This window comes from Rhinatrema bivittatum, chromosome 2 (assembly GCF_901001135.1).
Source record: "Rhinatrema bivittatum chromosome 2, aRhiBiv1.1, whole genome shotgun sequence".
NCBI lineage: Eukaryota > Metazoa > Chordata > Amphibia > Gymnophiona > Rhinatrematidae > Rhinatrema > Rhinatrema bivittatum.
The window spans coordinates 441,195,271-441,223,077 of NC_042616.1; the positions used below are offsets into that span (position 1 = coordinate 441,195,271).

Genomic DNA, 27,807 nt, shown 5'->3' on the forward strand with positions numbered 1-27,807 from the left:
AACACATTGAAATCGTCGGTTCAGTGTGCTGCGGCAGTCAAAAAAGTAAACAGAATGTTGGGAATTATTAGAAAGGGAATGGTGAATAAAACGGAAAATGTCATAATGCCTCTGTATCGCTCCATGGTGAGACCGCACCTTGAATACTGTGTACAATTCTGGTCGCCGCATCTCAAAAAAGTTATAATTGCGATGGAGAAGGAACAGAGAAGGGCTACCAAAATGATACGGGGAATAGAACAACTCCCCTATGAGGAAAGTCTAAAGAGGTTAGGACTTTTCAGCTTGGAGAAGGGACGACTGAGGGGGGATATGATAGAGGTGTTTAAAATCATGAGAGGTCGGGGGGGAGGAAGTGACGTCAGCGAGCTACATGGCTGCCTGAAAAGGGAGCTCCTCGGCAAGCCGCTTCAAATAGCTTTTTTCTGGGCACCCCTGCGAGCTACAACGAGCTCTGCAGCTCTTTGAACAACCTACTACGGTCAGGATGGCTTCCAAAAAGAAATGTATTGACTTACAGTCCTTTTCGTATCGTAAAGACGATATGTCCGGGAGCGCCCACGAGGTAGGAGACCAAGATGGCGCGGCCACGGCAGAGATGGCCGGCGGGCTCGAGGGCGATGCGACGTCCCTAAGCGCTGATGAAGTCCCGACTCGAAAGGAATTTCGGGAATGGTTTTGGGAGTTACGGAAGGATTTAAAAACATATAAAAAAGAAATTGCGGCGATTATTAGTGACTTTCAGGAAGAGCTCTCCTCCGTGGGCAGAAGGGTGGACGATATTGACATGAGGCTAGATTACCAAGAAGAGTCCTCTAAACAACAATCTGAGCTCTTGGTCGATTTACAGGAGGAGAACTCTGTTATGAAGGCCAAACTTGCTGACCTTGAAAATAGAGCTCGCAGGGGAAACCTTAGGTTCCGTGGCTTTGCAGACAATGCTGAAAATACTGATTGTAATGCCCTGATACAGCGTTTCAGTTTATTCTTATTGCACTCCACCACGGAGCATAAAGATGTCACTCTGGATAGTATCAAATTGGATCGTGCCCATAGAGCGCTCCGGGCGCCGGGATCCAATCAGACACGTGATATTATTGTCTGCTATCATGAATATGCCATGAAGGAAAAGATAGCAAATATTGCTAGAAAACAAATCAGATGGGCCTGGGAAGAGCAAGAAATCTCTATCTACGCTGATCTGTCTCAGGCTACTCTCCTAAACAGGCAAGAACTACGGGAAGCCACCGCGTTTCTGAGAAGGGAGAATGTCAAGTACAGATGGCTGCATCCTTTTGGCCTACAATATACTTGGGAGGGCAAGTCCTTCCGCCTTCTCACTGCAGCGGAGGCGGCCACTAAGCTTAAAGATCGTGGCTTTTCCCCAACTGTCGCCCAGCCAGAGGGTCACAGAAAGCAGCTGGCTAAGCCTCAACCCCCCCGATGGCAACGGGTGGGAGCCAGAAACAGCCGTCTGAAAAGAAATTCAGATCCGCGCAGGCCTCTGGATGCTACCTCCTGACATTATGTTATGAGTCCAATTGGCCTCGCAGTTTATTCACAGTCCTAATCCGGTGGACCGGATTCAGTGTGCAAGTTCTTTTCCTACTGTTTTATATCTCTATTGTACTTATAATAGTGGCACTTTTTGCAGGTTTGATGTACATTAGTCCACTTTGATATCTATAATATTTGATGGCTTGCTGGAGCGTACAGCTCTTGATTGTTTTTTTCCTCCTAGAAAGGGTTCTAGATGAGCCTGCATGGAGCTATTAGCAGGCTCAGACAGGGGGATGGGGAGGGGTGGGAGGGGATTATGGGAAGTTCATGTTTTGTTACCAGTATCTGTAAGGGGTGGGGTTGCTTGATGTTCCCACGGGTGAAGTTTTTATTTGCCTTCGGTGAGGGAATTGGATTCGTTCTCAGATTCGGGAGTGGTGGTCCCCTCCGGTGTGTGCAGCAGGGTGTGATGGGGGCGGGGGTGGACATGGGCAGTCTACAGAATGGGTATTTTGTGGGGTGTCTTGGTGGATGCTGCTGGCTACTTTTATCTTTTAATTGGTAGATATGGCCACATTTCGCTTAGTCTCCCTTAATGTTAAGGGTTTAAATTCCCCATACAAACGTCATAGTCTGTTTAAAGAATTAACCCAGCTCAAAGCGGATGTAGCATTCATCCAAGAATCTCATTTGAAGCACAAATATGAGCATCTGCTCAAAAACTCTCAATATCCGTATCAATTTTTTACCCCTAGCAAAACTTCTACCAAGTACACAGGGGTTTGTATTCTGATTGCCCAACATTTGGTGTTTGAATATCGAGCTTGTCTTGCCGACCCGCAGGGTCGCTATCTATTACTGCAGATCGCCATCAATGGAATAGATTATACATTGGTTAACCTATATGCCCCCAACCAAGAGCAGGGGAAATTTTTTGCCGCAATTAATAACCTTATCCTGTTACACGGCAAAGGGAACATAATACTGGGGGGCGATCTCAATGTGGCTAGGAATCCAGGGCTGGATACATCTAGGGGGAGTGCGACTCTGGCCCCGATTCACAGGAAACAATTGCAGACCTTGATGGGGGATTGCCAATTAGTGGACGTGTGGAGAATGCATTTTCCCAAATCGCGCTCCTACACGTACTATTCGGCCCCACATGCAACTTATTCTAGAATTGACTATTTTTTGGTTGATAAGGCGTTACTTTCTTACATATCCAAGCCAGATATCAGCCCAGTGGCATGGTCCGACCATGCAGCGGTCATGCTGGATATCTGTATACCCCACTATGCAAAAGGTATAAGGTTTTGGCGCTTGAATGAATCCCTGTTGTCAGATGATGCTTTTAACAAATCCCTGATTTCCCAGATTCAGGATTATATAAGTTTAAATGACACTGGGGAAGTGAACCCGACCGTGGTTTGGGACTCCCTCAAGGCCTACATTCGGGGCCTTTTAATTTCCAGGGCCTCCTTCCTAAAGAAACGGGACACTCAGAAAGCATTTGAGCTCCGACAGCATCTTACCCGCCTTACCCATATTCATCAAACTACTGGGGCCAAGGGAATTTGGCAACAGATATTAAAGACTAGAGAGGAACTGGCCCGATTGGGAGCGGATTCTCTGGCACATTCTTTGAACATTGCCAAACAGACATATTTCGAAGGGGGAAATAAGGCGGGCCGTGTTTTAGCCCGTAAGCTTAAGCAGATCACTCACCAGAATACTATTGCAAAGATAAAGAATGATAAGGGGGAGATTCTCACCAATAATACTGATATTAGAGGCCGATTCTTGGAATTTTATGGCAAATTATACGCTTCGGCTGACAGTATTAACAATTGTGATATTGGTTCATATTTGGATGGAATCCGTATACCACAATTGTCAGCAGTAGCACGGGAGCGGTTAGATGAGGAAATATCGTCAGCTGAAATCCTTTATGCTATTAAGACCCTAAAGAATGGAAAATCACCGGGACCTGATGGTCTTACGGCCAAATTTTATAAAATATTTGCTCCATATATTGTAGCTTCCCTTCAAAAGGTTTATAATCACCTGAGAGGTGGGGGATATCTGGCCCATAATTCTAATCTGGCAGGGATTACTATCTTGTTGAAACCTGGGCGGGATCCTACTGCCTGCGGATCATATAGGCCCATCTCCTTAATAAATCTCGATTTAAAAATATTAGCCAAAATTATTGCAGCTCGAATGAACTGTTTTATAACGACGCTGGTTCATCAAGATCAGGCGGGCTTCATGCCTGGGCGTCTGGCTGGAGATAATCTACGTAAACTGGTTGATTTGATGTGGTGGGCACACCAACAAAGACAGGAGACCATTTTTCTCTCAATAGACGCGGAAAAGGCGTTTGATATGGTCCACTGGCCATATCTTTTTCAAGTCCTGCAGAAGATGGGGTTTGGCCCTTATTTTTGTGCCTGGATTACTAGTTTGTATACTAATCCTAAGGCGTGTTTAAAAATTAATGGGGGATACTCGGATACCTTTTCAGTGGGCAGAGGCACGAGGCAAGGGTGCCCTCTGTCGCCGTTGCTGTTTGCTCTTTTCCTTGAGCCCTTGGCAATTGTCATCAGGGAGAATGTTGCGATAACAGGCTTTACTTTTGGCCAACAGTCCTTTAAAATCACATTGTTTGCGGACGATATTATGTTCACGCTAACCAATCCGCATGAATCCCTTACGGCCATAGAGAATGAAATCCGGCGTTTCAGTTCTGTCTCAGGTTTCAAGGTGAACTGGGATAAATCCGAAGTCCTTAATGTCACTTGCAGTCCCGCCACGGTCCAGGTAACACAACCTTTACACCCGTTTCGATGGGCAAAGCATACCATTAAGTACCTTGGGGTTCATATTGGCCCTCATCCCCAGGATCTTTATAAATTAAACTATGTCCCCTTAATCCAGAAGATAGTGAAGGATATGGACACTTGGAGTCGGCTGCCAATATCATGGCTGGGCCGTGTGGCGATATCCAAAATGAATGTTCTCCCACGCCTGCTATATCTATTCCAATCCTTGCCAGTTCCGATTCCGCCAGAGTTACTAAAGCAATGGCAGGGCAAATTATTGGGCTTTTTGTGGAAACGAAGGCCACCTAGGGTAGCGCGCAGGGTGTTATATCAATCTAAGCTAGAGGGTGGTCTTGGGGTGCCGAATCTTACCTGGTACTATGTGGCCGCGCAATTACGCCCACTGATAATCTGGCATCAGTCAGATGCTCCTAAACATTGGGCGACCATAGAGCAATCACAAATCCCTATGATGCCACTAGCAGCCTTGGTGTGGCAAGACCATAAGACTTGGCGACCCATGGGTCGCATGTTACCTACCACCAGACTCACGCTAAATATCTGGAAGCGCTGGCGGTCTAATCTGGTGGGGGGCAAGACTTGTTACCATCTTACCCACTTGTTTAACAATACTACTTTTCCGCCGGGTTTACCTCAAAGCGGTTTTACCCAATGGAAAACTAAAAATATTCTTAAGTTTGAAGATATCTGGGGGGGAGAGGACCTTCTGCCATTTGAATCGATAAGGGATAAATACACATTGCCCTCCAGTGAGTACTTAGCCTATCTCCAACTTCGCCATTTTTGCCATAGCGTTCAGGTTAAGGAGCATTTATCAAGGGGAAAGTCCTTGTTCGAAGGCTATTGTTCTGTTCCGAGCCAATATAAAGGCCTTATTGCTAAAGTCTATAAATTATTGAATAGAAAACTTCATGATGTTGCTGCACATGTATCGGCCTGGCAGAAGGACTTACACAAAGAATATTTGGACACCGATTGGCAAGCTCTCTTCGGTTGTCTGAGTAAAGCTTCCATTTCATCGGCATTGGTCGAAAATGGGTATAAACAATTGTATCGCTGGTATCTCACACCGGAACGTATGGCCAAGATTTCAAAGAGTACTTCTAATCAATGTTGGAGAGGGTGCGCGGCCATTGGAACTTACATTCACATGTGGTGGTCGGGTGCTTGCATAAAACCTCTATGGAAGCAGATTGAGGACCATTTATCTACGATATTGCATACCCCGATCTGTTTTCATGTGGATACGGCCCTTCTAAATATGCCAGACGATGCACACCCACGTTCCCACCAAGCACTGATCGTACAGACCTGTATTGCGGCACGACTCGAGATTGCTAAGGTCTGGAAGGCTCGTCAGGGCCCATCATTGGCTGCAGTTTTGACACGTTTGGACCATGTTTGTACCCTTAATCGACTAACCGCAGCAAAACATCATACCATGCCACACTTTCAGAAGACTTGGGCACCTCATCTAGCATGGCTCTCTAGTCGGACTATACCTACGACCACCACTTAACCAGTACTATTTTTCTACAAACTTGGGATGCCAGGACCACACCGTTACCGAAGTGTATGGATACACACAGGGTTACGCATGCACCAGATTACTCCCTGGGCATGTGTGGCTGAGAAGTGACTGGGGACATTAGCGACTCTTGAACTCTAACTGAGTCTTTACTTCAAGGGCGAGGGGAGGTGGGAGGGGAGAAGGGGGGGGTAATGCAATATGACCAAAAGTGTTCATAAGTTTGTGTTTGTATTTGAATTTATGTCAATAAACTACAAATAAAAAAAAAAAAAAATCATGAGAGGTCTAGAACGGGTAGATGTGAATCGGTTATTTACTCTTTCGGATAGTAGAAAGACTAGGGGGTACTCCATGAAGTTAGCATGTGGCACATTTAAAACTAATCGGAGAAAGTTCTTTTTTACTCAACGCACAATTAAACTCTGGAATTTGTTGCCAGAGGATGTGGTTAATGCAGTTAGTATAGCGGTGTTTAAAAAAGGATTGGATAAGTTCTTGGAGAAGGACCATCTCTACACAACAAGAAACTGGAAGGAAATGGAATAGATGAAAATCCTTTTACAGTAGAAAATGTGTGGGAAGAGCTAAAGAACCTGAAAGTGGACAAAGCCATGGGGCCTGAAGGGATTCATCCAAGGATATTGAGGGAGCTGAGAGATGTTCTGGCGGGTCCGCTGTGTGACCTGTTCAATAGATCCCTTGAAACGGGAGTGGTGCCGAGTGATTGGAGAAGAGCGGTGGTGGTCCCACTTCACAAGAGTGGGAACAGGGAGGAGGCTGGCAACTACAGACCGGTTAGCCTCACTTCGGTGGTGGGAAAAGTAATGGAGTCACTGCTGAAAGAGAGAATAGTGAACTATCTACAGTCTGGAGAATTGATGGACCAGAGGCAACATGGATTCACCAGGGGAAGATCCTGTCAAACAAATCTGATTGACTTTTTTGACTGGGTAACCAAGGAATTGGATCGAGGAAGAGCACTCGATATCATATACTTGGATTTCAGCAAAGCTTTTGATACGGTTCCGCACAGGAGACTGGTCAATAAAACGAGAAGCTTGGGAGTGAGTGCCGAGGTGGTGACCTGGATTGCAAATTGGTTGACGGACAGAAGACAATGTGTGATGGTAAATGGAACCTTCTCTGAAGAGAGAGCGGTTTTAAGTGGTGTACCGCAAGGATCGGTGTTGGGACTGGTCCTGTTCAATATCTTTGTGAGCGACATTGCGGACGGGATAGAAGGTAAGGTTTGTCTTTTTGCGGATGACACTAAGATCTGCAACAGAGTGGACACGCCGGAAGGAGTGGAGAGAATGAGACGGGATCTAAGGAAACTGGAAGAGTGGTCGAAGATATGGCAGCTGAGATTCAATGCCAAGAAGTGCAAAGTCATGCATATGGGGAGTGGAAATCCGAATGAACTGTATTCGATGGGGGGGGAAAGGCTGATGTGCACGGAGCAGGAGAGGGACCTTGGGGTGATAGTGTCTAATGATATGAAGTCTGCGAAACAATGCGACAAGGCGATAGCAAAAGCCAGAAGAATGCTGGGCTGCATAGAGAGAGGAATATCGAGTAAGAAAAGGGAAGTGATTATTCCCTTGTACAGGTCCTTGGTGAGGCCTCACCTGGAGTACTGTGTTCAGTTCTGGAGACCGTATCTACAAAAAGACAAAGACAAGTTGGAAGCGGTACAGAGAAGGGCGACCAGGAAGGTGGAGGATCTTCATCGGATGACGTACGAGGAGAGATTGAAGAATCTAAATATGTACACCCTGGAGGAAAGGAGGAGCAGAGGAGATATGATACAGACTTTCAGATACTTGAAAGGTTTTAATGATCCAAAGGCAACGACAAACCTTTACCATAAGAAAAAAATCAGCAGAACCAGGGGTCACGATTTGAAGCTCCAGGGAGGAAGATTCAGAACCAATGTCAGGAAGTATTTCTTCACGGAGAGGGTGGTGGATGCCTGGAATGCCCTTCCGGAGGAAGTGGTGAAGACCAGAACTGTGAAGGACTTCAAAGGGGCGTGGGATAAACACTGTGGATCCATAAAGTCAAGAGGCCGCCAATGAAGAGTGGGTGACTCGCCAGAATGATGGCTACTGCCTGGACACAATACCCGTATTCAATAAACATACACATGGTTACTGTGACTCCAACATCACTCTAAGCTTCAACAGCAAGAGGAAATGTGGAAAAAAGGATTTGCACTCACAAAGCCGGGAGTAGCTGGCTTGTTACGGCGGTTACTACCCCAAACCAAATGTGCCTGATACTTCACTTTCGATGCACATCCAGCATAGCTCTCTGCTCCAACGGCAGGGGAGAAGAAAAACTGATACTTCACGCATACCCAGCATAGCTTCAACAGCAGGGGAGAAGAAAAAAGGATTCACACTCACAAAGCGGGGAGTAGCTGGCTTGTTACGGCGGTTACTACCCCAAACCAAATGTGCCTGATACTTCACTTTAGATGCATATCCAGCATACCTCTCTGCTTCAACGGCAGGGGAGAAGAAAAACAACCAATAAGGGCTGTATAACATAGTCTGGGTTAAAACAAATAAGCATGGGTGTAGCTTGCTTATTGCGGCGGTTACTACCCCTACTACCCCCTAACTAATCAAGCTAGATATTTCACTTGGATGCAGCTCCATCACTGCTCTCTACATTAATGGTGGGGGAGGAAGGGAAATAGAACCAAGAGCTAAAAGAAACAGATAAGTATGAGAGAAAAAATGTGTGAAGCTTGCTGGGCAGACTGGATGGGCCGTTTGGTCTTCTTCTGCCGTCATTTCTATGTTTCTATGTTTCTATGTTTCTATGGAGGAGAAGTCCATTACCTGCTATTAAGTTCACTTAGAGAATAGCCACTGCCATTAGCAGTGGTAACATGGAATAGACTTAGTTTTTGGGTACTTGCCAGGTTCTTATGGCCTGGATTGGCCACTGTTGGAAACAGGATGCTGGGCTTGATGGACCCTTGGTCTGACCCAGTATGGCATTTTCTTATGTTCTTATGTTCTCCTATTTCTCATAGAAAGACAATCTTTTCTAATGAGCCAAGGCTTCTTAACTAGAGGGCAAGGTTTTTATCTAATTTAATTTTTTAGACCACAACTTGCAGAATTGTACACAGTACACCACTTACATGTCAAGTGGGCATGCAGAGATTTATGTTAGTGAGGCACATTTGTTTTGGTACGCATGTATTAATTAATTATTAATTAATCAATCATAAATTAATTAATATTAAGCACTCAATTAATTAATTTATTAGTTAGTCATCAATTAATTGACAATTAATTAATTGATTGATTGATGATGATCCACAAGGACATTATGGGCATCGCCCACCTACATCTAAACACACAACTCCGCCCTCACACATCACAAAGACCCATCAGATACAATTACAAAGGATCATTATATGCTCCTCCGGTCAAATCCTTATTAAGAAAACGAGCACTCTCTACAGCCGGGCCCACCCTCTGGAACTCATTACCTCCGGAACTTCGCCTAGAAACATGCCATCAAACTTTTAAGAAACACCTAAAAACATGGCTCTTCCGGCAAGCCTTCCTGGAATCGCAGGAACACTCAGATACCGGTCAAAGGGCAAAATATAACACAGCAAATCTCTTGAACACCCCCAAACCCCACTGGGCCCGCTTACGCCTTATCCGGACAGTCCACAGGTTATGAAAGTCACCACTGTAGATGCACTAGCTCATTAGCTCTCGTTATGCTCAGGTTATGCCCTTCAACATTGTACACTGTTACCTGCTACACTCAATTTATTTTACTATTTTACTATTTATTGTAGATATTTTTGTTTTTTACGTCTTTTGAACGCTGTTTGACGTGTTATTGATGTCTATTTAATATTTACGTTCTTATGTTCAGAAACTCTGTTTAATATTTACGTCCTTATGTTCAGAAACTCTGTTTAATGCAACGCCTTAACTGCGACTGTTTTTGTTCAATGGAAACCGACCTGATTTGATATGTGTATCGAGAATATCGGTATATAAAAATTCTAAATAAATAAATAAATAAATGCAGGAGCACACACTTTCTCTACCCATTTTATAGAAATACATACTTATAGTTTATGCAAATAGTATTGAAAACAATTTGCATATAACAACCCAGCATTAAATGTGGAGGCAGGTATTTTATTAAGCAGTGGTTCTCAACCTAGTCCTCCGGACACACCTAGCCCTTCAGGTTTTCAGGATATCCACAATGCATGCAAATCTATCTTACAAAGTATGTGCATACACCATTCTAAAAATACTTAGTTGTGTTTGTACATGGAATCACTAGTTCATTGATACCTCCAGCAGTTCACTAAGGGGCAGATTTTAAATACTTGCGCGAGCACGTACTTTTGTTCACACAGCAGGCACGAACAAAAGTACGCTGGATTTTATAAGATACGCGCGTAGCCACGCGTATCTTATAAAATCTGGAGTCGGCGCACGCAAGGGGGTGCACATTTGTGCAACCTGCGCGCGCCGAGCCCAGCGCGCGCTGCCTGTTCCCTCCGAGGCCGCTCCGATTTCGGAGCGGCCTCGGAGGGAACTTTCCTTCGCCCTCCCTACACCTTTCCCTCCCTTCCCCTCCCTAACCCACCCCCCCGGCCCTATCTAAAACCCCCCCTTACCTTTGTCGGCAAAGTTACGCCTGCTGAAAGCAGGCGTAACTTTGCGTGCGTCGGCCGGCTGCCCCGCTCCGTGGTCTGCTCCCGGGGGCTGTTCCAGAGGCCGCGGCCATGCCCCCGGAACGCCCCCGGGCCGAAACCACGCCCACGTCGCCGCCCCCGAAACACCGCGCCCCGCCCCCTAAATGCCGCGTCATCCTGACAAGCCCCCGACAGGAAGCCCCGGGACTTACGCGCATCCTGGGGCTCTGCGCGCACCAGCGGCCTATGCAAAATAGGCGCGCCGGTGCGCAGGGGTTTTAAAATCCGCCCCTAAGGGTCTCATTTATGAAGCATTTTTCCCATAGACACAGAATGGGAGAGAGGCTTTAGTAAATCAGGCCCTAAGCCTTCACTAGTTCATATAGATACCAACCCACTACCCCAGCACATCATTCTGAAACCCTCCATTTCACCCAGACAACTTACAAAAAACTGCAGTCAAAAGACAATACTGATTTGAATTATGTTATTCAATTATCAGGTGGAAAAGTGTTTGGATAAGATTGATAATGTATGTGTATATAATGCTTATAAAATAGCAATTGCATCCTGGAAAGCCTCAATGCCATCCTTTTTTTCCCTGTTAACATTTACATGGAAGACTTGAAATATGTGCGTACTACTGAGGTTTATAAAATTGTAAATTCAACTTCACATGCTGCTTTGGCACATGTAACCTCTGTTTAACTCTGAAAATTACCTCCTTAATGGTTGAGGAGTAGGAGGTTGAAAGAGAGGACACTTGGTGGGGGTGTCTTTTCTGTGGCCATACGGCTCCTTTGAATTCCAACTCACGGAGCATTGGCATGCGTATTAGCATTTGCTACTCCAAGGGGAAAGTTGAATAATGCAGCCATGTTATTCAATGTGCTTAATAATTAGCTGCTTTGCTTGCATTTGCATGTGATGCAGTTCATTACCCTATCCACATTGTGCCTGGTTAATATGCAAGAAAATAACTTGTGGAAATTGCATATTCCACAAGTTATTTCTGTGCTAACATTTTTTAATGCATGGTAAACACCGTTTTCTATATGGCAACAGATTAATGCAGCATATTAAATAGGCCCCTTACTGACAAGGACAATATTATATTTGATTTTTTTGTATAATTTTGAGTGGGAAATGATATAAAGAGATATTGAAAATTGTGTTGATGTTTTCATGCCATTTTTAAAAGAAAGCACATCCTTACCACATACTGTACATGTTTCACAGCTATTAGTATAACCTCTGTAAAATGACTGCTGACACATGGATTTAACATTAGGAAAACCTGAAGTATACAAACGTTTTGTTTTTCTGAATTCTTCCACCAAACACTGAGCTTCTTCCTTCAGCTTCTCCTCAAAATTTCTCTTCCCCATTCCTAAATCTTTTAGTGTCTTAATGGAAAAGGCACGAATCTCCTTCCACCTCTCTCCTTGCAGCATACCAACTCCTGAAAAGAGAGAAATTGTATTTTCTTGCTCCAGGGTTTTTACCCAAACAAAAACTGCTATAAAAACATTTGCAAAGACACCTGCAGTTGCGGTATTTGCATTAATGCAAATGAGTGACCTCACAAAATATTACGTGACAGTGAAAAGAAAGAATACAGGAATCATAGCAGCCATAAAAAAGCCCATTCTATTATTATGGTTATTTTAGGCTGGAAATCACCTCTTCCCCAAAGTTCAATGAATATCTGAAAGGCATATTCTGTAACAAGCTTTAAAGAAACACTATAAAAAGCTTAGGAAACAAGTACCAAATCAATCTTAGTTCACTACTATTTCTTTTCAAATATTGCTCTCCTAAAATGTTGCTGAGACTTAATGGCATATTATTAGAAATCTAAACCTTTCCAAGAATGTGATGTTTTCAGTATTTTGTTTTAAGTAATCTACAGGAATACGGAATACATTCAAAACTTGACAGTTATTTGACAATTTCTTCTAAATAAAATTGAAATTAAATATAATTGTAACACGATGCTGTCCACAGGGTACTGAACAGTGATTGGCATCCAATACCTCAAACTTCTGAGTCCAGCATGATCCCAAGCATCCTAATCCTCTTATGTATCCTGCAGCTTTGTCTAAGGCCCTCACCATCTTAGTAGTTATGGGGCCCAGTGTACAGGATTTCCTGTGGGCATGCCCCGATGACATCACTACTCTTCTATTTAAGGAAGGTCAGTCGGACACAGTGGCTGAACAACAGGATTGGTTACATGATTTTTAGTCTTTTTCTGCCTTTCTCCTGTGACCCAGCTTGATTCCTGACTCTGCTATTTTTGCTGCCAGCCCTGGCCATTGCTTGTCTTTGACACTGAATGAACTCCACTTGCCCCAATCTGTTGCTTGCCTCTTGTCTGTGATTAAACTTCACCTGCCTCCTGACATTCCATGAACTCTGCATGCCTCAGCCCTACCTGTCTTACCATGCTTCAGCTTCTTAATTATGTTCCAGTTCCTTGATCCTGACTGTCAACTCCTGTGAGTCTACCCCCTAGTCCTTGAGAGTAATTATATATGTGGCACGGGCACCAAATCACTTATTTTATGGTGCCTAACTCTTCAACGTATGCTTTCAACTGGAGTGTATGGGCTTGTCTACCCACATTGTTTTTTCAGTAGGGTTTTGTAACTCAAGACACGAAACCAGCCACTTGTGGATATTATGCTCCTCAGCTCTGATCCAAAGTGACTCCAGCATAGCTTCTGGCAGCATGCTGTTCCAAGGACCCAGGATAAAATTTCCTCCAACTCTGGACTGCCTTTCTAGGTCTCCTAGCCAGGACTTCCTGTGGCTCTGGCTGATGTCACTTCATCCAAGAGTATATAAGAACATCTCTTGCAACCAGCCAGCACCTCAGCAACAGGTCTCCTGGTGCATTTGTGTTATAGTGCATGTTGCTATCCTTATCTTGCTTCTGTCTTGTGCCTTATTCTGTGTTCCTTGCTTTGACCCTTGGCTCTGTTTGTTTTCCAGTTCCTTTCCCATCTACTCTCGTTCCAGTTCATACATGTTCCTTCCTTGCTTGCCCTGTTGTTTCTATCTTACCAATCTGTTTGTCACAGACTAACTTCCTGTATCCTGACCCTGGCCTGGCCTTTGTTCTTCTGCTGTCTGCTGCCTGCCCTGACCTCTGGCTTGTTATCTATTCTGCTTTCTGCTGCCTTTAATGACCTTTGGCTTATTAGCCATTCTGCTGTCTGCCACCTGCCTTAACCCACGCTTGCCTGGACTCTTCTCTTGGATGGCCCTGGGGATCCACCTAAGTCCTGCTGGGCCCTAGAACCCAAGAGCTCAACCTGCTGGGAATGGGGCTGGTATTGGTGAAGTTCAAATCAGTCCCACCACAGGGTTTCTCCACAAGCCAATGAGGTGGGTCTAGTGGTCTTGCTCATTAGGCAGTGTCAATCACCTCTCGGCACTAGGGGTGCACTTCTCTAACAGGCATTACAGTGGGTCAATCTGAATTCCTCCTGCCTGTGCCATATCAGATGACCAGGAAGATCCATCTGCTCTACAGAGAAAATGACAGGACTGCTTTCTAATTCAGAGACTAATTTGATATGTTTCCTATTTTATGTTCATCCCTTGTGAGTATAACCTAGTGCCTTTGCAGACAAGGAAGAACATTCCTGCCCCTATCATGGTGTCTGAGATGGCCTTCAGGAAAAGATGGAATTCTGGCTCTTCTTACCTGAGGAATAACAAGGCATAAATTCCTAACCCTCTGCAAGGTAACTGGGACAAGGGCTAATCCTGCTTGTACACAATTTAGTAGAAATAAGAGGCTGTGATGGATGCAAAAGAAATATAATCTTTATTTATAGTTTCTATTTAAATAATTGTATATTGTGTTCTTCTTTGCAGAATTTGTTAAATATCCCTTCATTATCTTCTGTTCTTATGGCCACTAGTAGGTCTAGTGTGTTTTCAATTTTGGGAGCAGAGGTTTAGGAATCTTTATCTTTTGAGATACAGAGTAATAGTAATTATCTTAGAAAAAAGGTAAAAACATTATTTATGAAAGCTTTTAATTGATAATCACAAATTAATGAAGCAACTACCTCTCCTTAATCTAACACGTAACAGAGTAGAGAGGAGAATAAGCTCACATTTAGAAGAACGTTCTGTTCTAATTAAAAATCACTAATAAAAAATTCTTTTGATAAGATAGTTAAGAAAATGGTTTAAATAAAGGTAGTTGGTGGGTGGACAAATGACGGTAAATGATTACAAAAACCAAGCTCTGTGAGCTGATAACAGCCTGCGACCCATTGCGCGGTGAGAGGCTGCAGATTACACCATTTGAGCATAAACATCGTATGATATTGTCATTTGTCTAGTTAGTCACTTTGAGCAAAACAGTTTTTGAAAAACGATTGTGTTAAGATGTACTGAGTGAGCTTATTCTCCTCTCTCCTCTGTTACGTGTTAGCTTTTAATTGATGTCATGTTTTATATGTATAATCTGTTTTTTATTTATTTGTTTTTGTATCTGTGTAATCCATATTGGTAAGTTGGAAAAGTGGAATATAAAACATTATAAAAATAAATATAAGAACATAGAATAAATAAATAAATAAATAAATAAATAAATAAATAAATAAAACAATTCAATTATGTTTAGAGAATAGTAAATCAGCAATGACAAATAAAAGATTTCCATTTCAAGTTTTACATAGAAACATAGAAATGACGGCAGAAGAAGACCAAACGGCCCATCCAGTCTGCCCAGCAAGCTTCACACTTCTTTTTTTTTTCATACTTATCTGTTTCTCTTGGCTCTTAGTAACCTTTGGTTCTATTTCCCTTCCACCCCCACCATTAATGTAGAGAGCAGTGATGGAGCTGCATCCAAGTGAACTATCAAGCTTGATTAGTTAGTAGAGATGTGAATCGTGTCCTCGATCGTCTTAATGATCGATTTCGGCTGGGAGGGGGAGGGAATCGTATTGTTGCCGTTTGGGTTTTAAAAATATCGTGAAAAATCGTTAAAATTGTGAGCCAACCCCCTAAAACCCACCCCCGACCCTTTAAATTAAATCCCCCCCCCTCCCGAACCCCCCCCCCCCCAAATGCTTTAAATTACCTGGGGATCCAGCGGTGGTCCAGAACGGCGGCAGTCCGGAACGGCCCCCTCAATTGAATCCTTTTGTCTTCAGCCGGCGCCATTTTGCAAAATGGCCGCCGCAAAATGGCGGCGGCCATAGACAAAAACGATTCGACGCAGGAGGTCATTCCGGACCCCCGCTGGACTTTTGGCAAGTCTTGTGGGGGTCAGGAGGCCCCCCCAAGCTGGCCAAAAGTTTCTGGGAGTCCAGCGGGGTTCAGGAAGTGATTTCTTGCCGCAAATCTTTTTCCGTACGGAAAATGGCGCCGGCAGGAGATCGACTGCAGGAGGTCGTTCAGCGGGGGTTCCGCCGCTGAATGACCTCCTGCAGTCGATCTCCTGCCGGCGCCATTTTCCGTACGGAAAACGATTCGCGGCAAGAAATCGCTTCCTGAACCCCGCTGGACTCCCAGAAACTTTTGGCCAGCTTGGGGGGGCCTCCTGACCCCCACAAGACTTGCCAAAAGTCCAGCGGGGGTCCGGAACGACCTCCTGCGTCAAATCGTTTTTGTCTATGGCCGCCGCCATTTTTCGGCGGCCATTTTGCAAAATGGCGCCGGCTGAAGACAAAAGGATTCAATTGAGGGGGCCGTTCTGGACCGCCGCTGTTCTGGACCACCGCTGGATCCCCAGGTAATTTAAAGCATTTGGAGGGGGGGGTTCAGGAGGGTGGGGGATTTAATTTAAAGGGTCGGGGGTGGGTTTTAGGGGGTTTTAGTGTGCTGGTTTTCCTGCCCTCCTCCTTCCCCCGATTTACGATTTTTTAACGATAAATCGGGGGAATTGGTATTGTATCGTGGCCCTAACGATTTTTGATGATTTAAAATATATCGGACGATATTTTAAATCGTCAAAAAACTATTCACATCCCTATTAGTTAGGGGGGTAGTAACTGCTGCAATAAGCAAGCTACACCCATACTTATATGTTTACCCAGACTATGTTATTCAGCCCTTATTGGTTATTTTTCTTCTCCCCTGCCGTTGAAGCAGAGAGCTATGCTGGATATGCATCAACTATTAGTTTTTCTTCTTTTCTGCCGTTGAAGCAGAGAGCTAAGCTGGATATGAGTGAAGTATCAGTTTTTCTTCTCCCTTGCCGTTGAAGCAGAGATCTATGCTGGATATGCGTGAAGTATTAGTTTTACTTCTCCCCTGCCGTTGAAGCAGAGAGCTATGCAGGATATGCATTGAAAGTGAAGTATGCATTGAAAGCCACATTAACTATCAACAAATATTGAACAAGCCTAATAATTGGTAATACCTACAGCCGATGAACTCACTGTTATTAACCCCACCCCTGTTTTTTTTTTTTGTTTTGTTTTGGTTTTTTTTATAATTTGGAGATGGCAGCCCTCCATCCTTCCACTCCGTGAAGGTGGAACACCAACCACTGGCCACTGGCATCCCACTCCGTGAATGCCTCTGTGGCTACTGCCACTCCGTGCAGTGTTTTGCTGCCTCCTCTTTATACATGTCCTCTAGACCTGATGGATCCACAGTGCCCCTTTGAAGTCCTTCACAGTTTTGGACTTCACCACTTCCTCCGGAAGGGCATTCCAGGCATCCACCACTCTGTGAAGAAATACTTCCTGACATTGGTTCTTAGTCTTCTTCCCTGGAGCCTCAGCTCGTGACCTCTGATTCTGCTGATTTTTTTCTGACGGAAAAGGTTTGTCGTTGTCTTTGGATCATTAAAGTTTTTCAAGTATCTGAAAGTCTGAATCATATCGCCCATGCTCCTCCTTTCCTCCAGGGTGTACATATTTAGATTCTTCAATCTCTCCTCGTATGACATCCGATGAAGACCCTCCACCTTTCTGGTCGCTCTTCTCTGTACCGCTTCAATCTTGTCTCTGTCTCTTTGTAGATACAGTCTCCAGAACTGAACACAGTACTCCAGGTGAGGCCTCACCAAGGACCTGTACAAGGGGATAATCACTTCCCTTTTCATGTACTCTTCTTGCTCAAAGAGTACAAAAAACATTTTTCAGACAAGAAACATCCAAATTCTAACTAGCTGTATCCAATCTGTACCAGTAAAATGTTGTGGTGCAACCTTTAGTTACAAAACACTTTTTTAGAGTTCTGACGCATCTTAGACATTTCTCATACAGTACTGTTACAGAAATATCTGAACTACTCTTGACAGTGTGTTATGCTTCTCTTAATGCCAGAGTCCTGGAATTCAATAGCTAAGGAAAAGAGGATAAATTGAGTTTCCCAATGAATGTGTTGATACAAACTGTGAGTTCACAATTCATTTGGGCCCTTCCAATGAGGTACTACAGCACAGACGATTCATGATTCCTCTGAAAAATCATTGCTCCCTCTCTGTAGTAGGGATGTGAATCGTTTTTTGACAATTTAAAATATTGTCCGATATTTTTTAAATTGTCAAAAATCATTAAAGAGTGCGATACAATAGAAATTTCCCCGATTTATCGTGAAAAATCGTTAATTGGGTTTGTGTCCACTTACGGGAGTTATTTGGGGGAAGGCGGGAAAACCGGCACACCAAAACAACCCCTAAACCCACCCCGACCCTTTAAAACTAATCCCTTACCTTCCCCCACCCTCCCAACACCCCCCCCCCCCCCAAAACGTTTTAAAATCACCTGGTGGTCCAGTGGAAGCCCCGGGACCGATCGCCCGCTCTCGGGCCATCGGCTGCCACTAATAAAAATGGTGCCGATGGCCCGATAACAAAAAACCCACCCCGACCCTTTAAAACTGACCCCTTTGCCTTCCCCACCCTCCCGACCCCCCAAAAAAAAAACGTTTTAAAATTACCTGGTGGTCCAGTGGGGGCACCGGGAGCGATCTCCCGCTCTCGGGCCATCGGCTGCCACTAATAAAAATGGCGCCGGCCATTCAGTGTTCCTACCATGTGACAGGGGCCGGCCAATGGCACTGATACCCTGTCACATGGTAAGGGCAAAGGGCCATCGGCGCCATTTTTATTAGCGCAATCAACGGCCCGAGAGCGGGAGATCGCTCCCCGCGCCCCCACTGGACCACCAGATAATTTTAAAACTTTTTTGGGGGGGTCGGGAGGGTGGGGGAGGCTAAGGGGTCAGTTTTAAAGGGTCGGGGTTGGTTTTTTGTTTAGCGGATCAGGTGCAGCTGATAAACAAAAAACCAATCGAGCCGGACAATAAAAATTATAAGATTTGAATCAGAACCGGAACTGAACCGATTCCGGTTCCGATTCACATCTCTGCTCTGTAGCTCTTTTCAAGTTTCTTGACTCATGAGGATACCTACCTTTCTGACTTACACAATTCAAATTGAGAAAACCTCTACCTACTCTCAATTTTAGGTTTTCCTTTACTTAACTTTGTGTTACCCTTGGGCTGATTATCCCGATTGAGTTCCCAGCAACCATACCTTATACACAGGGGCACATTCACTAAGCTGTGATAAGTATATAACGTGCAAAAAAAAGTCTTTATCACACATTAAGGGCTATTTATATTGTGATGTACACATCTTGTGGAGATATCATGTGATATTTTATTAAAAAATCGACTCCCTATTGAAATGTCCTTCTTTGCAGGTATTTGCAAGTATATATTTTTCATGTCTATGCAATGCAGCTAATGCATACGTAATCCTATTATAATAAAATAACACAATTTGCCAAAAAATGGAAACCGCATTATTTTAACAAAAATCAAGGAGCTGTAGAAATTTTGCTGCTAGCACATGTCCTGATGCTCCCAAGGCAAAATTTAAAGGACCATGTAAGTTACAAAAATCCACTTGAGGGGGTCTTGGAATACTTCCACCTGTCTCCACTCCCTGCTGCCTCTAGAGGAAGCCCAGCAGGCTGAAAAGTTTAACATATATAAAAAATAAACATATTGACACTCCATCCCCCTCCCAAATCACTCTACTTTCCAAAGTTATCACCTCCTCTGGTTCTAGCCTTCCCCTACCCCCAGTTTCTTCCCTCCTCCCAAGGCTTCCAATTCTCACACCATCCCAGCAACACTTTAAAGGGCTATTTTCAAAGCCTTTCCTCTGGATAATCAGCTATTTAATTGTTGGAAAGGCTCTGCTCTATATTGGAACAACTCCTCTGTGGGTAAAAATATGAATGCTATGAACAATGTGGGGACCCTTATTCATCTCCAAAAGGGACTCAGTTGGAAAAGGGAGAAGTTGGGTTAGGAAAACCCATGCACAAGGAGTTCATTTTGAGAGCACCATAAAGGTTTACATGGGTAAATTTGACCTGCTGCCTTCCCACTGGCTGGATTTTCATGCAGCATGAAAAAGGCTCTATTATGTGCATAATTTATGTATCACCTCTGTACTGATAAAACAAATCGGAAGGTGATCCCACGTAGCCAAGGCAAAAACAACAAAGGGACACCCTTATGCCGTGGAAATAATTTGTATTAATATAATCTGTTACAGAGCCCGACTCCAGCCGAGTTTTGCCAAGATGGCTGTATCCGGGGCTCAAATTCTATTTGTTCATGTTTGATGCCACATAAATAGTCTTGCATGTAGCAACAGATATGAATGAAACAAGACCGCCGCTTAGACTTAATGTCCTTGCCAATTCCAGGCTTAGATTTAATGTCCTTGCCGATTTCAAGCTAGGAATTGCAGTCTTATTATTCAGGCTAGGAAGTACAGTCTCACTGTTCCAAAATGAAATTGTATTTGCGAGTCCTTTATCCTTAGTATTCAGAGATTATCCAAGAAACAAAGCTGACCACTCGAAAACACACAGAAAACACTAGATTCGAATGTGTTAATAGTTCCTACTCAAATGAGATTCCAAAGAGAATCAAAATGTATGTGTCAATGACAGGCATAAAGGTTGAAAATTAATTTCTAATACATAAATATTATCTTTCATGGGGATTAGTAGGATTAGTATCAAGAGAAAGTAAACAATAAATGAATATAAAAATTTTGGCTTGTTAGATCAATGCATAGGATTAAAACTAGAATTATACATTATGGATTTTCCTGTTAAAATATTTACCAGAGCTCTGTAACATCCTTTCCAAAACTGGAATATTTCCTCTGTCGAGAAAGTCATCACCTTGATCAATAAAAGCTTCCTTCACAGCCTGGAATCCACACACCATAACCACTGGGCGATTACCCAGATAAACTGTAAATACAGGACCATATTCTTCCTGTAGCTGTAGTAAAGTATGAAAAGCAGCAGGAAATACTGTGAATCATGTATATTTTAAATTAAGATTTAAGAACCTTAAACATTTTTTATATCATTTTATCAATAAATTCACGTCCAAATGAATTGTTCTTTCCAGAAGGCACTTTAAGACAGTAAACTGTCTTTCAAAGACTATTTTCCTATATGTCAGCTTCCCATAAGGAAATGTGAGGCAAGAGGTTAGCCAGATCAGTGAGTTGAATAGGTGTATACAATATGAGTTGGATTACATAAAGCATGGATGGTCAACTCCAACCCTCAAGAGCTAAACACAGGTATTGTTATCAAGATGTCCAAAATATGCACATTCAACGAAGGCAGAACATGCAAATCTATCTCATGCATATTTAATGTGGATATTCTAAAAACCAGATCCATTTGTGGCTGTTAAGGACTTGAGTTGTCCACTCTGGCATAAAGGTATTTAGAGGATAATAGACTAGGACTCTTTGAAATTATAAGTTCTTTGGATAAGTAGTTTACATTTACATGTATAATTCCTTCACTCAGTCATAATTGCATGTCTTTACCTTCTCAACTTAAGTTCTCTCCATGTAATAACATTTCCTTTTGTAGCCTATGCAATAAACCTTAGCGTGCTTATGTGCAGATTTAAAATAGCAAGCTACTACAATAAGACCTTAATCTATATAAATAAAAATGTAAATGTTCATTTGTTCAAAATCTTAAATCTCCGAAAGTTCTTCACCAATTGCTTTGAAATTTTGACACAACGTTGCATTTGAATACGCGCGTGTTTTTATATACCTATATTATATAGATGTCACACATGTGACAGGTAAAAACATGCTTTTTTGGAAAAACAGCACCATCTGTTGGACGTAAAAGCAACACACGCTATCTACAATATAAATGGGCTCTGACCGATGGACCGCAAATGCGCAGTAGAGAGCAGCTCTATCGTGCATGTGCGAACCATAGAGCTCTGCGCTATGTGCTGGGTGTCACAGAGGGGAGGAGGAAAGGACAGACGATTCACCGCTCCGAGAAATGGCTCAACCGCTGGGGAAGGGGGAGGGAGTAGGGACTGCCGGACAGTTACACACAGGAGGAGGAAAGGGTAGAAGAGTCGTTGAGCAAGTCTGTCCACTGCTGGGGAAGGGGGGGGTGTGGGAGTTGGGACGGCCGGAGCAGAGCAAATGCAGTAGAAAGCGGCTGTGAAGAGGTCACAAGCAGCTGCAGCCTGCGGCAGCCAAAGCGCAAAGAACTGAACAAAGAACAGATTGCCCTCCTCCCCCGCCCCCTGAGTCACGCAGATAAGGAGAAGCCAAGTAAATATCCCACAACTGCGGGGGGGGGGGGGGGAGAGGGAAGGCAGTGCTGTCAAGCTGCCCATGGGTCTCAGCCACCACGGGAAGAGTTTACATGGGCATCGCTCCACCCCCACTCCCAGCAAAGCACCATCACGAAAGTGAAAGCCAGAGCCCTGCTCCCTCCTCCCTCTCAAGCCCCCGATCGGATTTCTTAAAGGCACAGGTATCCCAGAAAGACCAAAGTAAGCTAGGCAACATGTCCCAAATCTGTTGCAGTGCCTGCCGCCTGCCCTTTGTGAGGGGGGGGGGGGGGGACGGAGTGTTTTCCTCACTCTCCCAGACACAACAAGCATGGGAACTTTGCAAGCTCTTGTGAGTGCAGAGCAAAGACTTAGGTGGAGAGGGGACAAAAATATTGCCCATTTTAACTGTGTGAGAGAGAAGTGTGTTAATGTGCGCTGAAGGTGAGTGTGAGTGCCAGAGAGAGAGGGAGACTACATGAGGGATTATGTATGAGAGGGATTAGGCATGCATGTGTGAGGGACAGAGGGAGAGTGTATGTGCAAGAGAGAGAGAGAGAGGAAGCCTATGTAGGGGGCTGTATGAGAGAGAGAGTCTCTACCCTTCCAGCTCTCCACTTATAGGTTAGAGTGGAAGGGGTTGAGTGTAGAGGGGAATGGGAGAGCAAAGGAGTTGGGGCCTGTAAGGATAGAGTGAAAGGGGTCTGAGCCTGTCCCTCTGCCACGGGGAAGGGGGGGAGTGAGTTGGGATGGCAGGACCATTACGCCTCGTGAGATCCCCCTCGACCACCACTGCAGCACTACCACCGCCGCCACCTCTGGCCCTTCATGGTGCTGGAGGGGGAGGGGGAGGCGCGGAGCAAAGCAAAGACGTAGAAGGAGAGGGAACATAAATCTTGCCCATTTTAATGGGCTTAATGGCTTATACTAAATATTTTACGATTCCATTTCAATGTTTCCAATTGCATTGTTAAATTGAATTTTCATACATTTCGATTTATTTTCATTTTGATTTAATTATTTCGCCTGACATTGCATTGGAATTGAGCTGTGTCGTTTACCATACTGTTCATTTACTGAGTATAGTTTATTTTTTTTCTTTTTTCATTCTTTTTCATTTCTAGAATTATGCGGTTTACATCTAGACACGGATTGTTTCTCACATGGACAATTATATGTTGCTTGTTCTAGAGTCGACAAACCAGACAATCTCTATATCTGTACAGACAATGGAACAACAAAACATATTGTATACCCACAAGCATTGTGAAATTAAACATATTAGAAACGTGCGCTTTCTCTTTTCTTTCTTTTCCATTTAACCAGACTGAGCCACAGTAACGCATGGCCGGGTACAGCTAGTATATATATAAAAGTGGTTCAGAAAGAAACTAGCATGAGGACCCTAAAATTGCCACAGCTATGCATGCAAAAGATGAAATGTCATATGCAAATATGATTTAGCATTAGCAAGGTAAAAACAAAAAACATGGTCACCCATTATGCTGTATACTGAGTGATTGCTTGCTATTTTTTTTTTAATACTTTATTGGATTTTTATCAATTCAACATTAATAAAACATAGGTATTCAGGATTACACCAAAATAAAAAGAAACATAATTCCATAGGAAATTTGACAAAGTCAACAACCTGAACTAGTCCACATTATATTTGGGGAGCGTTATAACAGGCAAATGTTTCCTACATATAATACACATCTTGAGAGACAAATTATATTTATTTTTCATCAAACCTCAGCAAATCTCTAGTTTACCCTGGTGTCTGCTCTTTATCTCTAAGGAAGGTTTCCAAATGATTGGGGTCATAAAAAACAAATTTATTTCCCTGAATTGTAATACAACATTTACAGGGAAATTTGAGGAAAAATAGTCCTCCTAAAGCTAATACCCTCTCCTTTAACACCAAGAAATGTTTTCTTCTCATTTGAGTGCTTCTCGCTACATCTGGAAATATCTGGATTTTTTTCCCACAATACAAATAATCTTTATTTTTAAAGTAGTTTTGCAACACCACATTCTTATCTGTTTCATTATTAAAGGTAACTAAAAGAGTAGCCCTTGTAGGGATGTCATCAATTGATGCCTCCAAAAATGATGTCAAATTTGGGCTATTGCCTTGTATTATATCTAATCCTTCTTCAGGCCCTAAAGAACTAACTTTAGATCTGGGTATATAAAATTTTTTTGACAATACCATTTCTTTTTATGAGGTAATTTGTAACACTTCATTCATGTATTTCCGAAGTAACTCAGTGGCCGATAGAAGTCTGGTGATGGGAAAATTTAGAAATCTGAGATTCTTGGATCTCAAGGCATTCTCCATACCTTCAAGCTGTCTAGCTTGCTATTTAACCTCTGTTTGTGGGAAGCCCACATAAAACAGCTCCTTGGATGACTGTTACAGTCAAGCTGATAGTAAGGATGTGCATTTTTTTAAATGAATGGATAAAATACAATGAATGAGACCATTTTTGCTTCATTTGTTGACCCTAAAATGCATAGAGGGTGTCACAAAATTAAAATAAATATTTGTTTCATTCATTTGTTTGCCATTTATGTATATGCTATATTGAAAAATGCTACACTGAGAAAGCTGCAGTATTACTAGTAACAATAACAGCCAACTATTAAGAACATAAGAACATAAGAAATTGCCATACTGGGTCAGACCAAGGCTCCATCAAGCCCAGCATCCTGTTTCCAACAGTGGCCAATGCAGGCTACAAGTACCTGGCAAATGCCAAAACACAAAATAGATCCCATGCAACTGATGCCAGTAATTGCAGTGGCTATTCTCTAAGACAACTTGATTAATAGCAGTTAATGGACTTCTCCAAGAACTTATCAAAACCTTTTTTATTGCCTCTGTGAAGTACCAGCTGGGCTAATCCAAGAAATAAGGAGTAGGCAAGATGAATGACCAAGAAAGTTAAGGCATTTTTTAAACTAGTCTATGGTTGGCATCTAAATCAAGTGATGCTGATTTTCTACGATTGAAAGGACTGGACATGTACAAGAAACTCAATTTTCTCTGTTGGATTTCATGGAGAAAGCTTGTCTTTTTGAAAGTTCTCTTAGAGTCAAATAATTTTGGCATTGTCAAAGAGCTTTTTCTGATATTCACTGCTGCAGTCACAGGGCTCTCATTCTTACAGAGAAACAGAATCCTTACTTTTTGTCTGTTTATTGTGGTAGAGAAGTGTATTAGTGATACAAAAGAAGTGAATGCTGATTATTTTTGTGTCTGTCTGTCTGACTCTGTACAGTGTACTGTACTGATTATCTTCAGACAGATTGCAGTGAAGGGAAGCACTGTTTTGAGGGCCTTCTCAGTGTATTCTCTTTCTGACAATTTTTCTTTGTATATCTGTACAAGGAGTCAGAAGTGCACACATATACACTATGTATGTGTGAATGAGGTAAACATTTTTGCACACAGTATGAGGAATAGCTCAAGAAAGACAGAGATTGAGTTTGAGCCACTAACAAGCTGCTAACTCAGCTTGGCAAGTTTGCAGTGTTGTTAGCACTGAAGTAAATTCAGTCTGCCAACTTGATTGAGTATGTATGATGGACAGACATTCAATCTGAAATAGAATGGCACAGAATCAAAAAACATGTTGTAACATCAAAACTCTCATTATGTACTATAATCAATAGGGAGACTAGGAAAGGGCAGAGAAAGGATTGGGTATTGCTGCAGAGACAGCCCAGCATGTGACAGCTAAAAATAATACTAGTAGCAATGAAAAAAATGAATTATTTTTAGCCTTAGAAATCCAGGAGAGCAAGGTGACTCAAGTTGCAAGAAATAAAAATTGGGAAAGCATATGCCACTGTTACCTGTTCCTCTTTCTCTTGCTTTGGAGCAGGGGCAAAATATGAGAAAGCCATCTGGGGCTGGTATTTTCAGGGCAGAGGAAAGGACAGGGCCGAAGTGCAACACCAAAAAACAGCAGCACACTCATCCATGATTATTACTTCTGGGATAATTGAGGTAGCATTTTAAACAACTAATTCTGTGGAAGAATCATGTCTGGGATTCCCCTGAAGCAGAAGATATTGAAGAGCTCCTGTCAGTAGCATCTTAGCCTGATGGTTTTTAGAGCAATCCTAGGGAAGAGCAGCTACTGCAGGTAGAGAGTAAAAGCAATGCCCCTTGCCTTTTTATCCTGGTGCACTGTCAACCTGAATTCCAGTGCCAGCAGAAGCAGCAGTCCCCAAGAATACAGAGAGGAGATCATGAAAGATGTCCCGTGTTTTGCTCAGTGTATTTACTGCAGTAAGTCAATTAGTTGAGGGAAGGTACTAGGGAACCTGACAAATTCTTGTATGAGGCATCACCTATAGAAAAACCACCAACTAGCATCGGCATCATAAGACAGCAGCAGAAACTAGAGGAAAATGGTTCAAAATGGGAAGACTTTTCCCTAATCTGATCTTACAGTCCTTGGACTGAGGTGGAATTGGCACAACCTGCAGGGTGGAGCCCTGCAGGTCCCCACCATCAGCTGGTGGAGTCAGATGAGGCAGAGGCTCAATTAGAGCTTTGCATATACCAGCCCACATTCCCCTTAGATTGAGCCCTTAGGTGCCAGAGCTAGAGGGTCTTAGATTGGGGGACTCTGCTGATAAAGAGAACATCTGTGGGAGACATCAGGCATGCAGGAGAAATCAAAGGGCAAGTGCATCTCAAGAGAAGCCCAGGAGTCAGTCAGTCAGTGGCAGATGGTGTTCAAGAGATATCCAGTAGTTAGGCAGTGGTCAATGGTAGGTGGCATTCAAGAGAGGTCCAATAAGCAAGCTGAGGTCAATACCGGGTATCCATTCAAGGAAAGGCAGGATTGATAGGCAGGACAGGAAGATGAGGAATGACACAGAAGGCAATGCACACAGAAGAACTGAAGAACTGAAGACTGACCACTGGAGCTGATGGATGAGATGAAGCCCACAGGAACCAAAGACCAGGATGAGAACCTGGAATAGAAGATATGAAGAAGAACTGAAGACATGCTGATGTGACTCACTCTACACAGGCTATAAAGAGGGATGTTTGCCCTGGCCTTATTATGGGCTAGAGGTGATAAGATCATTAGGGAGTGCTAGTCAGGATTTCCCACAGCTGGCCCTTTAAGTCTGGAGAAGTTGGCACACATGTGCTCTAGAAGAGGCGGGACCCGGTGGTGTTGGCAGCATCCTGCCATGCTGGATTTCAGCGGAGTTCCCACTGTGGTTTGGAGGAGAGGCAGGCTGGCAGCATCCCGGCAAGGAGGAAGGCCCGGCCCAAACATAAGTGCAGCAGTCCTTGTTAGAAGCCCACAGACTGCCAAATGCAACAGACCCCTTCAGCTAATCAGGTGGCAGGCCATCAGCCTCCTGCATGCATCTCCAGCAACAAACCACAATAGAGGAAATGGGGTAACGTTCGCAATCACTGTACTGGGGCTAGAGGCAGATAACATCTAAAATGGTGATGAAGTGCATCTAGAAAATAATTTCCCGGATAAATAGCCCATGCAGATAATAAAGAACCTGGGCTTTAAGCATCTGCTGCAGATCTTGGGCCCCAATTAAAAAGTGCCCTGCTGGATT

At 43.4% G+C, this 27,807-nt stretch overlaps 1 protein-coding gene across 2 annotated transcripts in view; it reads right to left on the bottom strand.

The window, feature by feature from the left end:
• LOC115084910 (cytochrome P450 2G1-like) overlaps window positions 1–27,807 on the bottom strand; it is a 154,088-nt gene that overhangs the window by 108,079 nt on the left and 18,202 nt on the right. The window contains exons 2-3 of one of the 2 annotated variants that reach the window (XM_029590322.1): window positions 20,703–20,865; window positions 11,880–12,029 (exon numbers count right to left, since the gene is read on the bottom strand). In XM_029590322.1, coding sequence (XP_029446182.1) covers window positions 11,880–12,029; window positions 20,703–20,865 — 313 coding nt within the window. The remainder of the gene's footprint in view (window positions 1–11,879; window positions 12,030–20,702; window positions 20,866–27,807) is intronic. The other variant, XM_029590323.1, reaches the window with a different exon arrangement.